This window comes from Python bivittatus, unplaced genomic scaffold (genome assembly GCF_059951505.1).
Source record: "Python bivittatus isolate LINGU-HERP-01145 unplaced genomic scaffold, Pbiv_v1 ctg000480_np1212, whole genome shotgun sequence".
NCBI lineage: Eukaryota > Metazoa > Chordata > Lepidosauria > Squamata > Pythonidae > Python > Python bivittatus.
In genome coordinates this window covers 69835530-69851602 of record NW_028277075.1, presented here as the reverse complement: position 1 = coordinate 69851602, position 16073 = coordinate 69835530, and the positions used below count along the sequence as shown (strand labels likewise).

General features: G+C 38.3%; 1 protein-coding gene across 1 annotated transcript; it reads right to left on the bottom strand.

Moving 5' to 3' along the window:
• Positions 1 to 3608: 3608 nt before the first annotated feature.
• PRPF19 (pre-mRNA processing factor 19) lies at positions 3609 to 15826 on the bottom strand. Its single transcript, XM_007431408.3, has 16 exons — positions 15633 to 15826; positions 11593 to 11742; positions 10611 to 10687; positions 9911 to 10052; positions 9736 to 9809; positions 9590 to 9652; positions 8741 to 8782; positions 8511 to 8585; positions 7797 to 7872; positions 7435 to 7544; positions 7095 to 7250; positions 6787 to 6856; positions 6540 to 6625; positions 4955 to 5125; positions 4243 to 4348; positions 3609 to 4071 (listed from the first exon to the last, which is right to left on the bottom strand). The coding sequence occupies exons 1-16, from the start codon at positions 15649 to 15651 to the stop codon at positions 3974 to 3976; spliced, it is 1515 nt and encodes a 504-aa protein (XP_007431470.1). The 5' UTR covers positions 15652 to 15826; the 3' UTR covers positions 3609 to 3973.
• Positions 15827 to 16073: the final 247 nt, after the last annotated feature.

The following is a 16073-nucleotide window of genomic DNA, read 5'->3' as shown; positions in this document are numbered from 1 at the left end:
CCAACTCTCCCATTTTTATGTCTTTCCAAACACCTTCCCAACTGCATCACCAGAAGTTAGTGGCAAACCACAGATTTTGCCCTATCTTTTCTACCATGAATATTACACGGTGATCCTTACATTTTTTTGGAACTTACTTCAGTTCTACATACTGTATTCATAGCTAAACAGCAGAGATGGGCTTCTATTCTTGGAAGCCCCCTTTGTCTATACGATTACATTTTGGTTTCCTGTCACAGAAACAAAAAATATTAAAGATGTAACCCAGCCTAATATCCTTTTAAAAACAACAAAAATCTTGCACTTTTGGCATGATCCCTCAACTATTCTGAGCATCTCCTGAAGAGCAAAATTGCTGAACAGCCGTTTGTTTAATTTGCATATAAATGAAGAGTGCTGTTGGCTTTTGAGAAAAATAGCTAACCTGGGTTTGGTTTACTGTAAGAAAATGAAGGAAAGAAAAATTACATAGCGTAGCCATGAGGCAGGGCCTATAGGTGTGTACAGATATACATTGTTGTTCCTTGTTGCTGTGTCCCCTGAACAGTATGATCATTGTGAAAATTTACTTTTTTCAGTTTTGCCACAGAGTTTGACATGCTGTGTGAGCACAGCAAGTCATAATAGCTGTTTTCTCAACAAGATCCATTGTCTAATGCCAAGATGCAAGTGTCTTTTGTTTACCTCTTTTGTCTACCCCTCTCAAACCTTGTTATTTGATAAGCTGGAGATATCAAATGTATGTATGAAAAGTCCTTTCCTTCAGGACCGGTCCGGCTATTAAGCAAAGTAAGGCAGTGCCTCTGAAGGAATCCTAAGATAAGACCTCTTTTGCTGAATGAGTTAAAGTGTGTATCAGTAGGATATATTACCAATAAATAAGTCTTTCTTTAACAAAATTAAGTTGTACTAAATTTAGGTGTCAGTTTCACACTTGAGATATTCACTATCCCACTCTAAAGATCCGGCATTGCAGGACTGATTATTTGGCCTGTTCCATGGGCAATAATTTTCTCAATTTCTAATGTTAGGTGAATGGGTGGGCTGGCTGCAGTCAAATAATGTGCCCCAAAAAACCAAAAAACCAAATCTGATAGTGGGTGAAAATGCAAAACAATAGAAATGGAATTTCATCACTTTAGTGCTGTATAGAGAAGTGGGGGACACAGCACCTGAATGAAACCTAAGATGTTCCACACACACCAAAATGCTTTGTTGAACAGGATGAACGTGTTGGCTATGACTCTGAAATCAATCTCTCGTGAGACTGATTTAGCATTCGTGACTGTGCAGAAGAGACCTGAGAATGAGTCTGGCTTGCTCCATGCTTGACCATAAAAAGATCTTTATTCTATGGAGGCATGAGAATGCACTTTCTGATGTACAAGATGTTGTCAGAATGGTCAGAGGTATTTTTATCATTTTTTTTTTCCTGGTGATAATCGATATAGGTAGCTTCCTTTTTCCCAGCTCAAAAGAAAACCACATCTTGAAGAGCTTAAAGTTTTGCTTTCTGTTCATTGTCAATGTCCATTAGCATTACATCAATGAAGCTGTAGTCAAGAAGCATCAAATCAGTCCTATAAAATGTGCAATATTTGTGCTTTCATCCTGTCTTATGGCAAACTTTTCAGTATAATAAATAATGAAGTTTGTGCTCTTTCAGCCCTTCTAAACCAGAAACATTGGCAGGTTTTATTGCCTGCTTGAGTCCTAGAGAAAAACTGGACCAACTCAGCATGGAACTTTATACAAATGCTACTGCTATAAATTGTATTCCATATGATACTAATTAGTCTGCGCAAAGGACTTCATGGTGGAGACGAGGAAGGTAAAGCTATGGATAAATTGAGGAAAGTACCCATTTATAGTTGCTGATGACTGGCATCTCCCTTTCTAGTGAGTGGAGACCTAAGGATGATACTGAAGGTTTTTCAAAAAACAGGTTTGAAAAGAGTCTTGAGATGGGACAAGATACCAGGAGGTCATTAATGAAAGAGATTAGTCATCTGGTTAGCCCCAATCCCCACTTAACAATGGAGTAATACAAGTTCTAGGTACAAATATCTTTTGTACAGCTGTCTGCAACAAAACAGCTTGATATTAAAATGGATGTTGTATGAATAGAATTCTCCCTGCTCGCAAAGCGAAGCATTGTAGATAAGATTGCAGTTAATAGAACTGTGCAATGCTTTAGAAAGCATAGGGTTGCTCATGTAATATCTGTTGGCAACTTCTTAATGCAGACGTATCTTTTCCTGGGACTGTGTGGCAGAAAAGAAACATTCTTTGTTGGCCAGGAAAGAGTCCCCCTGTCACATTATCAACACTGCACGAGGATAGTATCTGCTTGCTGGTAAAGAGGCAGGTGATGAGAATGCAGCCCCTTCTAATGGCCTTATAAATGTGTAACATTTTTGAAATGACTTAGGCTGCTTTCTTGAGATTTAAATAATCAAGCTTTTAAAAAAAATTTCTGGAGAAGTTGATGTGCTCTTGTTTTGATCTGTTCAGTCTTAGCTACTGTCTTGCAGTCACTGTTCAGGGTCTTTGAATTACCTTTTCATAGTGGCTATCTCCAGGAATATGCAACCTCACTAGCAAGTTGTGATAGTTGTGAAAACACTTCTTTTCCAGTTCATACTCCAAGAGTATGGTACAGGTAAAGATGCAGCCCTTGTAGTTCCAAGTTTTCAATGCAGAAGTTGTAAAAAGTCTTCCGTTTAGACTTTATGAATAAATGCGATGACAAGCTTATAGACGAAGATGGCTGTCTCTGGCATTGGTAACTAAAATGCACTGGGCGTTTTAATGTCCTGTGGCAATTCCTTTGTGTAAGTTCCCAGAAGAATCATGAGAGTATTTTTTACTTGAAGAAAACACTATGCTGTGGCTGTGCTAACATAACACACTTGCCAGGGTTAATTTAACCAGTTTGCTCAGTTATTTCAATCTTCTGGGTTAATGCAATGATCCATAAACTAACCACACAGGCTGGATTAATCTAAAATGCTAGGTTAAAATGTGGTGAACTACTTCATGGCCTCTGTTTTACATCAATATAACCAAATGCTGTTTAAAACATATTTATACAGAACAAAATGTACAAGTTTATTTAGAACAGAATGAAATGAAATGAAATGAAATGAAATGAAATGAAGGTAATTGGAACGTAAGAAGCCCAGAGGAAACGGCTGCTCAAAACCATTCTGACATCCAGACACAGAAAAGTGCCTTATGCAAATTGGGTACTGACCCACGTAGCTTACTACTGTCTATACCAATAACACAAGTACCAAATTTCACATTTCAAAGCAGTATGCGTGCTCCCTATTTGAGGTCGTATTTCAAGCATTCCATTTCAATGAATGGTTACCAGAATGTTCTGCCTTCAGAATGTGCTGATAAACGGAATGCTAGATACTCAAATTTAAGCTATTTGTCATCAAAATTGCTGAACTGTGATACCTCCTCGTCTGTGAAAAGTTCAAATGCTGTTATGCTTATACTGTATGTTCATGAGAGATACAGAACCACCCTGTGTGTGTTGGCAAAATGCAGTACAACATAAAATTGTTTGAAATATAAGATATCATTCAAAGCCACAGTTATAGTTGAATATTCTTTTTTAATGAAACTAGAGAGCAGCATACAAAAAACTGCACATCTCCCCATCCCTTTCTTTATCCTCATCCCTGCCACTACCCCTATATAGTCAGCAGTGGATGGGTTTCGACTCAATATTGTTACAATTACAGCACCGATCAAGCTGGAAAAACAAATACAGAGGGAAAACAAATCCATTTAGTATAGGAGGCAACTTTCCATGCTACAGAAAACTGACATAAAAAGCTATAATGTACCCTATTTTCCATCCCCCACCCCCACCCACCCAACTCCCCCATGTTTACCCCATATCTTTTCACTACAGCAAAGAATAGGATCCACCTCCTTCGCATCGCGGAAACAGAAGCTACAGACTGTAGAATTTCAGGCTTCTGTCCATGCCTGTGGAAGCAAGGAACTTAGCATGGTGTCCAAAGGCTACTCCTGTTGTCAGCCCACTATGCTCTGTAAAAAGAAGACGGGACAGTCAGACAAGAAATTTTTCACTGTATGTTTATCTCTTCAAAGAAACAAAAGGCAGCAGAAACAGCCCAAGTACTGATGCTAGCCACCAGTACAAACCACAGTATTGTACAATGCCTCTGAAGAATGATACGAAAGCCAACATTCTCATACCTGTGAAGTGGAGAACTTCTGTCCACTGCTTACAGATGAACACTTGGACATCAGTACCACCCAGGGCCAGATAGGTACCACTCTGATCAAAGATGAGAGACTTCACCTAAAGAGGAGAAGCACTGAAAATAAGCTTCTAGAACCAAAGCATGCTATGTTCATATGGTTTGGGCCTGGGATATCTCTGAGACCACCTACTTTGATTATAATCTGCCCACCCAATACAAACAAGCAGAGACAGCATGCTGTGGATCCCCACCTTAAGAGAAATGGGATCTTTGATATGACCTTCTCTGCTCTGGCTCTGCTATGTCTGAAACAGTTTGCCTCCCACGGTCAGGATGGTGCCTTCCCTATTAATATTCAGGAAGGCAGTTGAAATACTGCTCATCTGCAGAGCCTTCCTGGAATAAACATTAGGCTATGTCATGACTGAACTAGTGGTTATATGGGAACCACTGACTGTTATGGCTTGGATTGTTTTTGTATTGTACTATAACGTAAGCCACCTAGAGTCTATAGCGTGAGGCTGCATACAATTCAAAAGAAAACAAGCTCTCACATTGATGCAACAAGCTCTGTCCCATCCCAGGGAAGAGATTCCAAAGCTTTAAAAGCAGAGAGAAGAACTGTCTCAGAAGAGATTTCAGTGGCTATATTAAAATAAAGAGGGGTCAAAAATATAGGACAAACAAAATGCAACTAGGCAAACCTCAAAGTTATTATCCAGCTGCAGTGTCTTGAAATTCTTCAGCTTACGAAGATCCCAGAGTTTGACTGAGGAGTCATCAGCAGCAGTGGCCAAGTAGTAGCCATTCTCAGAGAAGGCAATGCTAGTAATCGGACCAGAGTGCCCAGGGAAGTTTGCCACGTTAGTCCGTTCCTGAGGAAGGCAAGTCAGTTAGTGCTATTAGAGCGATGTAGTACCCTCCAAAGAAATGCAGCTTGTGTCTCCACTGCCTTCACCATGAACAGAAATGTTAGGCTTCATTCTCCATTCAATAATATTTCTGTATGATGTTTTGAGTTCAGCTCAACATAGCATTAAGAGCAATACCTAGGAAGATAGATACTTCACAGACCAGGTTCCAAAAGAGATTAAAAAACTGTTTGAAAGAAGAAAAAAGTAAGCCTTTAGTACATCAACAAAGTGCTTCCATGTGTTTTAGCTGACACAACATAGCAACAACTAAAAAAATGGTTTTTACTTTAAAAACTGATATGCCTCCTTTCAAAGCAAAATTTTTCCCAGAACAATTTACATAACCATTTAGATTATATCTTAAACCTTTGTACTGAAAACAGCAGTAAAAAATATAATTGTTGCAAGTATCTTTTGATGCAGAAGAATGGTGATTATAGCTCCTAAAGGTACGGCTTGTTTGAAATGATCCCCATCTGTGAATCTGCCTCTTCTGGGGAAGAGGAACATTTGACACTACTCTCATTCTTCTTCTCCCCCAAGAAGGAAGAAACCAAACAGAGTTTCACTTTCTTATAACATTAGCATGGGAACTTTCTAATTAATGGTATATAACAGGACCATACCTACTAATTCACAAAAGCATTTACCAGCAGTCTAAATAGTCAGTAGTGATCTTTCTGAGTTTGTATTTTAATTCATTGAAATTAATTATGGGAATGTTCAAAACAGTATGCATTGCAAGGCTTTACAACATAAAGTACCTTTGAAATAAAATATAGTGCTGAACTTAAAGCACTGCTTTGATAATCCTACTTTGCAGGATATATTAGTAGACTTCTAGGTTATTCTAAATCTCCAAGCTCTACATAGGATACAGATACAGGTAGTCCTCATTTAACGACCACAATTGGGACTGGAATTTAGGTCACTAAATGATGCAGTCATTGTAACCATGGTCATTAAGCAAATCACACGGTTAAGTGAATCACATGATTCCCTGTTGATTTTGCTTGCCGGAAGCCAGCTGGGAAGGTCGCAAATGGTGATCACGTGACCTTGGGACACTACAACTGCTTTAAGTGTGAGCTGGCGTGGGGATGGTGCGATGATTGTAATTTTGGGCACTGGTCATAAGTCACTTTTTAAAGTGCTGTCGTTACTTTGAATGTTGCTAAATGAATGGTTGTTAGGCGAGGACTATCTGTACTATCTCTTGTATATTCTCTGTTCACCTTGCTGTCATTTCTCATTCAAAACCTCTAAATGGATAAGGATACTTTAGAATATTCATGGCCAGTGTCAGCAAATCCTTAATAATCAGGCTTGCAAAGTAAGACTTTCTTACACTGTTCTATTACAAGCCAATCCTTACCTTTAAGTCCCAGATCTTAATCTGGGAGTCCATTGTTCCTGTCCCAAAAATAAGCCCATCAGGATGGAACTGAGCACAGGTAAGAGCTGCAGGAAAAGAATATTGGATCACCACACAGCTGAGAGAATATTGGATCACTACACAGCTTCCTCCTTCCCATATATCTAACACATTCAGCTGCAAACTGCACTCACTCAAGCATGTCTCACAGAATACCAAATTTAGATTCTAAAGGCAAAATCCATACCACAGCCAGAAGTTTCATCTGTGACCTTGGTGAGAACACGGCCAGTCTGGATGTCAGAGAAAGCCCAATACTATAAAAAGCAAAGGTTGAGGTTTTGTATAAGCAGTTGGTTTCAGAAGACCATGACTAAATTTGTTTACTGTTATGTTGAATTCTTGTTTTTTAAAATCTGATCTATAATTTTATTTTCAATTGTGACTTAAGACTGTTTTATTGCTATTTTATCTGTAATGGAGACATTGGAAAAATATTTTTAAAAGCAGGATATAAATAGGTAGACTAAAATATACCTCTTGATTCACTCTCACCTGGTCATCAGAGGAGCTCAGAAGATAATCACCAGTTGCATGAAGGCTCAGCCCTGTGACAGCACTCTCATGGGCTCGCACAACTTGCACACAGGAAGCGCCAGGGACTGACCAAATCCGGATAGTGGCATCTGGAGATGCTGAGAACACGAGTTCCTGGAGGGAAAGAGAAGTCATGTCCCCAAATATCAATTCTGTAAAACTAAGTGTAAACCTGATTCATTCAATGAACGTATGCGAGAACCTCAAAAGAGAGTATATAATTGCTTATGGTGGTATAAATATAATCAGCATGAGGTTCTCCCACAGAAAAAGCCTGCAGAAAATCTAGAGCCCTTACCTGGGATGGGTGGAACACTACGCTGGTGACCTTCTTTGTGTGACCTTTCAGAGTCGCCAGGATCTGTTCTGAGCTCTTGTCAAAGACAACAACATTTTTATCAGCCCCACCTGCAAACAAGAAAAAAACTGAGAAACCTGAACAGCTCAGCAAGAGGATCTATTAACAGAAAGCATCCTTCAGTGAGTCTTAAAAGACTTATTATCAATGTAATATTACAGTAATGTTATTATTGTAGCCTCATGGAAACAGACTCCAGGAATATGAAATATGGGTTCTAAGCTACTGTCCTTTCAAATATAAGCATGGAGCAAAATAAAAAAAAAATCAGGAAAAAAAAGGAGGCAGAAGCCTTAACATACCTGTGAGGATCTTGTTGGTGTCAGAAGGACACAGGTCAAGAGCAAGGATGCCAGGGATACTGGCACTGTGTAGTCCCTGTTTAAAAACACAAAGTACTGGAATTAGGATTCCAAGCTCTCTTATTTTATTCACTGACTAGCAGGCAACATAGGAGGAAACTTTTACAAAAGCTGGGTGTTTCTGCATATGTGTGTGTGTGTTTAATCTATATTTTTATTTATTTATATATATTTCAAATTTGGTCACTGCCCATTTGTTTGCTGATGCTCCTAAAAATTAAGCAGTTTTTATTCTGGCAAGAATATGTGGTTGTCCCACTGCAGGCTTGCAACATTAGCAGAAAAAGCAAAAAGGGAATCCAGTATCAACAACAAGGCAAAATAATTGCCCTGTATAACGAAATAGGGGAAGCAAGATTGAAGCAAGGAAACAACAGTAATATGTCACTGGATATTGGTAGTAAAGATGTACTGCTAAATTGGGAATGCAAAGGAACCACGAGCATACTAAGAATTCTGTATTTTTGAAGCTGGCAAAAGGCCTCAAGAATTTCTCTCTCAGATGATTCCAGAGCACAGCAATATCTAAAATGTAGACAATGGTTATTGATTTAAATGGGCTCCCATCAAGCTGCAAGGAGGAAACTCATTAGCATTCTTAAGGAAATTTAGGAATCTTCTGGATTCTTAAGATAATCTTCTCAATATATTTACCACATGTGAAGCCACCTGCCGGTATCTACTAAGTTCTTCTGGTTTCACCAGCTCCTCTGGCACTGTCTTCCCTCTCTGCCAAAAGAAGAAAACACAATTCATCCACCAAGAACACAAATTACCCAGGACAAAGAATTGGATCTTTTGGTTCTTCTACTAACAGAATTTCTATGCACTTCCCAGAATCATCCCAGATTCCCCACTCCAGTTTAGTAAAAAGGGGCACTTGCCTTTTTACGCTCTGTGGTCAGCACTGTGGCTTTGTCTTGAAGCTGCAAGATAGAAAAGTATTAGAAAAATTAGGGTCAAGGTTGGCATAATAGTGAATCAAGAGGCAGGAAGTATTATCAGACCTTGCAGCTTTAATGTAAAATAGAGGGCTCTGTGGTATAGAATAGGATATGCAAAAAGTTTGTGTTTCAAGCATAAAACATGGTTAACCATCCTTTGAGAATGAAACGGAGGACTTCTGGGGAAGCAATAGTGGATTGAAGACGGCTCTGCAAAGAGCAGAGCCGATGGCTGCAGTGGAAAGAGGAGCGGGGGAATGGATCAGCTCCTCGGAACTCCTCTCCGGATTATGGAGGACTAGGATTACCCACAAGTTTGCTCCATACAGAGATCGTAAAATAGTGGTCTCTGGTGGGTTTTAGAGCTCTGAGAGCTGGGGGTGGGGGGAATTATCTTGCCTAACCTATGGTTTGGCACCTTCAAAAGGACACTGGGTTCACCCACTTCCTCAATTAATCACCTTAGGAAATTGCCTATTATTGAGTTTTTGGATGCTAAGAACCTTCTGAAGGGCAAGTTTCACTATGCCGGGAGAGTTTCCTTCTATCCTTGATGAAAGAAGTTTCATGTAAGTTTAAGGATTAAAAAGAAAAAATCCCCAAAACAGGCAATATCATGCCTGAAATTGGGTGTTTCACAAAGTTGTGTACTCATAGTGGTTCAAAGCAAAACTTTTTGCACATCCCTACTACAGAAGTGGCACAATCACTTCTACAAATGTAACAGCTCAGGTAGATGTATTATAACTGTTTATCTGTAGCAAGTCCTGAGCCCAAAATATTTCTTACTTTCTGAATAATCTCTGGGGTCATTCCTGCCAACTCTCCTAGATCCATTGGTTCACCAGCACCCTGAAAAAAGAGCAAATAGAGCATTTTAGTCCATAGAAAGAAAATACAGTACAAAGAGAATTATGAAATTATGTGGAACTTACCACAGCATTAGGTTGTGAAGAGGGTACAGCTTGGGGAACAATGAGGCCAGCTTGGGGTTTCAGAGTTGCCAAAGCTGGGAAGAAAGAGATGATTTGGCAAGTTTAACACAATTGGCATAATGGGGTATTTTCTTGGACATCAACATCAAAGAAAAAGAAAACTTCTCAGCTTTACCTTCTCTTGCAGCAGTGACCTCTTTGGTAAGACGAGCAATGACACGGCAGGCAGCATCATGTTGATATAGTGCATGAGAAAGTTCCTGGCGTGTAGTCTGAAGTTGCTGGCGCAAAGTGAAACTGTGCAGCATGACAGCATCCTGAAGGAAGTAATTTAGTACATTAATCTTCTACGTAAAAATAGCTAGGCACATTGGCTTAGTGAGTAACTGCGAACACACAGCATGACATGCAACCCATTAATTTCTGCCTTGATCCTCCCACTTCTGTGAACAGGAAAATCAAGGTGAAAATGGATAGTTTTTCATGATATTTGAAACCAGGCTATTGATTTTTAGAAATCCTCTGTTCTATGAGCACAAAATCTGATTGCAGACAACATGAGTGGCGGAACTAAAGCAAGATTAAACACTGACTTGCTCACAATAAAGTAAGAATTCTGGATTACTGTATGAAAATACAGACTGAAAAAGAAGAGTTTCTTGGACATTTAGCCAGAATAGCCAGTCTGGTGATTTTTCTATTCTTTTCCTATTCCAATCCAGCAAATCCTTACTTGCTTCTATTCTAAAAAGGACAGAAAGCTCTTCACATCTGAAACAAAGGAGGAATAACCTACGGTACAGACAGGATAATTTCAGTGCCATAATCTCAAAGAACATAACTCTGACATCTAATATTGAAAAATATATATTTACCCATTCATCTTGTAGTGCCTTCAAAATAGCTGGAATACTAGTAGCAGAAGGAGGCTTAGGCCGAATTGGGTGGGCAACTGTGAATGAAATATATACACGCATTAATTCTAGAGAACCTCTAATATTTACCCTCACAAGCCTTTAAACCATGGCTAGGAAACTTCTGTCAGCTTTAGTTTTAGTTAATTGTTTTTTGGCCTTTTTTTGGGTAGTAATAAATCCCCTCATGCTCCAACTTTTTCTTTATCAGCCGAACGTATTATGGCAGTAACACTTTTCAGCAAACTAGCTCCATTTACAGAAGAATACAACAGTGCAGCTTTTTGTGGGGGAGGATAAACAGAAGGAAAGGAAAGCAAGCACTCAGATGGACTGAATGGAGGTTGGGGAAGCAGCAGAAGAAGGAAGACACTGAGCAGGGAGACAATAAGAAGGTAGAGAAGGATGAAGAGAGGAGGAGGTAATCAGCTGGGTGTGGGGCTGAAGACTGTGGATCACACAGGAAAAGCCGAGAGGCTGCACTTCATGCCTTGCTATTTTAAAACTCGAGGAGCCCTGAAAAAAGTTGCAGAAGGTACATATGTCTTATAAGAGTCTGACCACAGCTCTCAACGTAATTAAAGATGGATACACATGTTCAGGCAAACCAGATGGAAAGAGCAACATGGGAGATAATGGACAAAGTACAAAGTGAGAAAATACAAACAAACATAGGTGGAACTTCTGACTAGGGAGAAGTGCCAGATACACTTTTCAGTCAAGATTTATGCATGTAGCTGTTTGCTTTGAAATGCTAGTTGTTCTGAATGCATCTGTTGAGCAATCCTCTCCTTAAACTTACCTGGCCCTGATACTTTGGAATTACTTTACGTCTTTCTATCAACTAACAAATATTTTCAAGAGTTCTATGCAAGGTCATAAGAAATTAGTCAGAGCAGGTATTCTGCATTCAACAAACTCTAATTCTTCTGTTCTTCCTTACCTTTGATATCTATCAGCTGTTCTTCAGACAGTGGCTGGTTGTTCACTGGATCAGTCCCATTCTCTGCAATATACTTTTCAATCAGTCTTCGCTCATAAACATGGTTTGAGACTGGAGACACACAAGGATGTTCTGGTACCTCATTAGAAACTGCAAGAAAAGAGTGAAGGTAAGAAAAGAGTTTGCTGGATTAGGTAATTTACAAACAACAGGATCAATCTTGACAGACATGTCTTCTATCAATAATATTAATAAGCAACTTACTATTCTTCTTTAAAATATGAATAATACAATGTAACAAACTGTGCTATTTTATAACTAATTTGCAATGAACACACATTTTAAAAAGCTTTCAACCAGACAAAATAAAATACCTATAGAAAGCCATGCCTAAAGACTTCTGAATGCCTATTAAACAAAGACTTGTTGTGTATAATATACTACAAGTAAATAATGTTTATTATAGCCAAAACACATGAATAGCAAAGTACAGATATAATTTAAAAGTTTGGCATAAGATAAAACAGTTTAACAGATAAAATAAATTGATAAGCATTACATAAAACGTTTAAAAACTCAATCTTATTAATTTATTAATATAGCCATAGTTTTTATAGCCATAGTTAAAAATTTGGCTGTCACCACTGAAATTTTAGAAATTTTATCTGAGAGTAAAATTTACATATTCAAAAATATATCTTTCTGGCCTCAATTTTAAAACAAGTAAGATTGTGTCCTGCCAAAAATTCTTGCAAAAATCAGAGTGCAGTAAAATATGATCCACAGTTTCAAGGTCAGTACATTTACAGTAACATCTTTGAGAGATGGGAATCTTGACCATTAAGGCTGCTAGAAAAAGGGAATCAGATGTTTGGAAATCCATCTCAGGGAAATCCATCTCAATGCAGCATAGCTGAAGTTCCCAAGCATTGTTCAAAGCAGTCCAATGTTGAGCACATTACACTAGCAGGCGGGATATAATTAAAATATATGTTACTATTATCAAACAAGACACTCTGAAAAACAGTGTAGTTTGTGCACTAACTTCAATTATGTAAATACATTTCTGGCTACTACTGAAGTCTAGACATCCATATTCAGGTCTGAATCCAGGATTACATGGAAACTGCAAACCTGAATCTTCAAGAACAACATAATCCTATTTAACATAGATTGAATGAGTAATGCTCAATCTATAGTTTGACTGTTCAGGAACATCTTTGTTTTGTGTTGATTAAACCTCAATGAATAGCAAGATTCTTTGGATTTCACTGGAAAGAAGAGACAGGATTTGGTGTCACCAGTATATTGGTGGCACTGGTTCCTCAAATTCCAGATGTCAATAATTTGATGCATATGTTAAATAGCATGGAGGGCAAGACAGGATGCTGAGGAAAGCCATAAAGCTATGCTGAAGGCACCAAACAGGAGACAAATCCAGACACATCATAAAATAGTAACCAGCTTCCATCCAAGCAAAGCTCTTCTGACAGATACTAGTACTGAAAGTCATCAAGAGAATATGTATGAACACATTCTCCCCAACCCAGTTTTTAACATAAAGAATGAAGGTAACTAAAACCAAGTCCCTTAATTAGGCCAGAATGGATCTAGATAATTGATATATTCCAGAAATCCTAAGAGCTTTATGTAGATATTTCCTCCTTTGTGGAAAGTTTGAGATTAAATGGAAGACATGAAGTTTTAAACTAAATTAGTGATTGGGAATGAAACAAATAGTTAATATTTATTTCAGGCTAAAGAATCTAAATAAAAAAACTGACATCTATTTTATGTCCAATAATGTGACAATGAACCTTTAAAAAGGGATGATTATGAAAACCTTAAAAATATTAGTTAATTTTTATGTGTTCAATTTCTGCAGCTTCTCCTAGATTTATTTTTAGGCTACAGTACAGATTTTCCCCTTACCAAAAAATGTATCCTGTAAACCAAGTTGTATGTCAGCTGGCTTTGGGTATAAAGATATATAGAAATAACAGCAGGACCTTCCACAAGATTTACCTTCACAAGATGGTTACAATGAGTTAATATTCAACTAGAATATCAAGTCCAAAAAGAAGATAAGTAAAGTTGTTGATTTAACATTTTAAAAAAACTACTGTTGGAAATATATGCTATCTATGCAAATCAGACTCACAGGCATTTCTTAAGGCCTTAAGATGAAAATGCAATGTATGTCCACATCACTGAATCTGTAATTTATACAATTATAAATACAGTCAAATAAACCAAGAATATAACTGGAAGAAAAATGTATAAACGTTCAGTTTAACAATTTAGAGAAAAAAATTAAAAAAGAAAATAAGAGATGAAATGTGATAGAGACAAATGCAAATTTCTTCACTGAAGAAAAAGAAATAAAATGAACAGATATAGAATGTGGGATACCTGGTTGACAGCAGTATTTGTGAAAAAGACATCAGAACTTAGTTAATCATAAGCTAAATATGAGCAAGCAAATATCATGTAGTTGCCAAAAAACTGAATGCAAGTTTAGTCTGTTTTGACTGTCGTTTGAAATTAGTTCCATTACATTCTGATTCAGCCAGACCTAATATTGTGTCCATTTCTGGACCCCAAATCTTACAAAAAATTCAAAGTGAATGGCACAGGTACAGAGAAGGGCAACAAGGAAATCAGAGCACTGGAAATGTTTATGGGAAACTGAAGGAATTGATATGTTTAGCTTTGAGGGGAAAAAATGACTGAATGGGACAAGATAATACTTTTCAAGTACCTGAAATGATTTAATACAGAAGGTCAAGATCTGATGCCCATCGTTCTAAAATGCAGGACCCAGAATAATGGTCTTAAATTACAGAAAGGCAGATTCTACTTGAGCAGATGAACAGCGGAACTAATTACCTAGAGAGATAATTGTTTTATTCACTGGATGTGTACTAGCAGGAGCTGGGTAGTGATTTGTTATGGATGCTTTAATTTGCATTCCTGCACTGAGCAGGTGGTTAGCCTTGATGGCTTCAATAGCCACTTCCAATTCTATGTGGACTAGGCATTTGTACAGTTCATTATAACTGAACTTAGCTGCGGCTTCTAGCAGACCCCATTATTTACAAATAATCTGAACTCCATAAAGATAACCCTTATTTTCACCTAGTAGCTTCAGAAACCAAGAACCACACTTTTTATAATAAAATGGTAAAATTCTAAAGTTACGAGCTGAATGGAAATTCAAAATCTAGAATGGATTATTGAATACTATACGATCAAGAGAATATTTAAAGCAATGCAGTCTTGCTAAGTACACTTCTACAAATACTATGCTTCCAAAATTTTTATTAAAAAGATATTTTTCCCCAAAGTGTGTTTCCATTAAAAATTACTCCAATAAAATCTGTGTATTAGATTCATAAAGCTAGAGTTTAAATGAGACTAAAAAAGCTAATCAAAAATGAATGTTTGTTGAAAGTGAAGAAAAACATACTTCAGATTATGAATTCCATGGCTTATTAAACATATTTAGAATCACAGAATTGGAAGGGACTATTTAGACCATGGAATTCAACCCTCTGTGTCCACACAAGAATCCAGTTCAAAGCATCCATGACAGAAAGCTGTTCAGTATCTGCTTGAACGCATTTAGTGAAGAGGAGCCCACCTTTATCTCAGTAGGTAATAGGTTCGCCTGTCAAATTGTTACTACTGTGAGGAAGGTTTGTTTTCTAATATTTAAACAGAATCTTGAATTCATTATTTGGTGTCCTGCCTTCTGGAGTGGGAGAGAAAAGGCTTTCTTTTGTGTCAGCCCCTCAGGTCATACCTATCTACCTGCAGTATACAACAGTGATCGTAATACTATCTTACTGATTGTAAAGATTATAAAAAGATTACAACCCCTCAGAGATATCAATATTCGAAATTGTCATATAAATACTAATGCTGCTGCTGCTAAAAGAGGAGCCCCTCTCTCGAGCCCTCCCTCTCCCCCATGTGAGGCCGTGGCTGCGCGCAGGCGGGAGGAAGAACGAGAGCGAAGCAGAAAGCAGATCACTCACTGGAGCATATGAGGGACATGGCGCGCACCTCCTCGGTATAATCCTTATGGCTGCTTCCGGGCCACGAGACCGAGGAGGAAGATTCCGCTTCCGGTAGCCCGGTGCAGCTTTTTTAAACTCTATCACACGCCAGGCCACGGATCGCGCGGGAACCTCCAACGCCGGCCGGAAACGGAATTTCCTCCACTCCCTCTAGCACTTCAAAGGCACAACCCCGCCGCATGGCCTAACGGTCCGGCGAAGACAACCTACTTCCGGATCCGGAGGACCCTGGAGGAGCGATAAACTACCATTCCCAGCATGCACTTGTTGGACATAACGTGGATTTGGAAATATAGTTAAAAATAGATTCACTCACGGTTAGCGGCCAAGCTCCTGAAACGGAATGGAAACAATGGAGAATTTAACAGAAAAGAAAAGAAAATTAGCATACCTATCTAA

Excerpts from the sequence above, each read along its gene's own strand:
- PRPF19 (XM_007431408.3), bottom strand. Across the intron at positions 10,053-10,610 it reads AGGCACTACAAGATGAATGG|GATGCTGTCATGCTGCACAG; the intron begins GTAAATATATAT and ends TACTTCCTTCAG. Across the intron at positions 8,586-8,740 it reads TGACCACAGAGCGTAAAAAG|AGAGGGAAGACAGTGCCAGA; the intron begins GCAAGTGCCCCT and ends TTCTTTTGGCAG.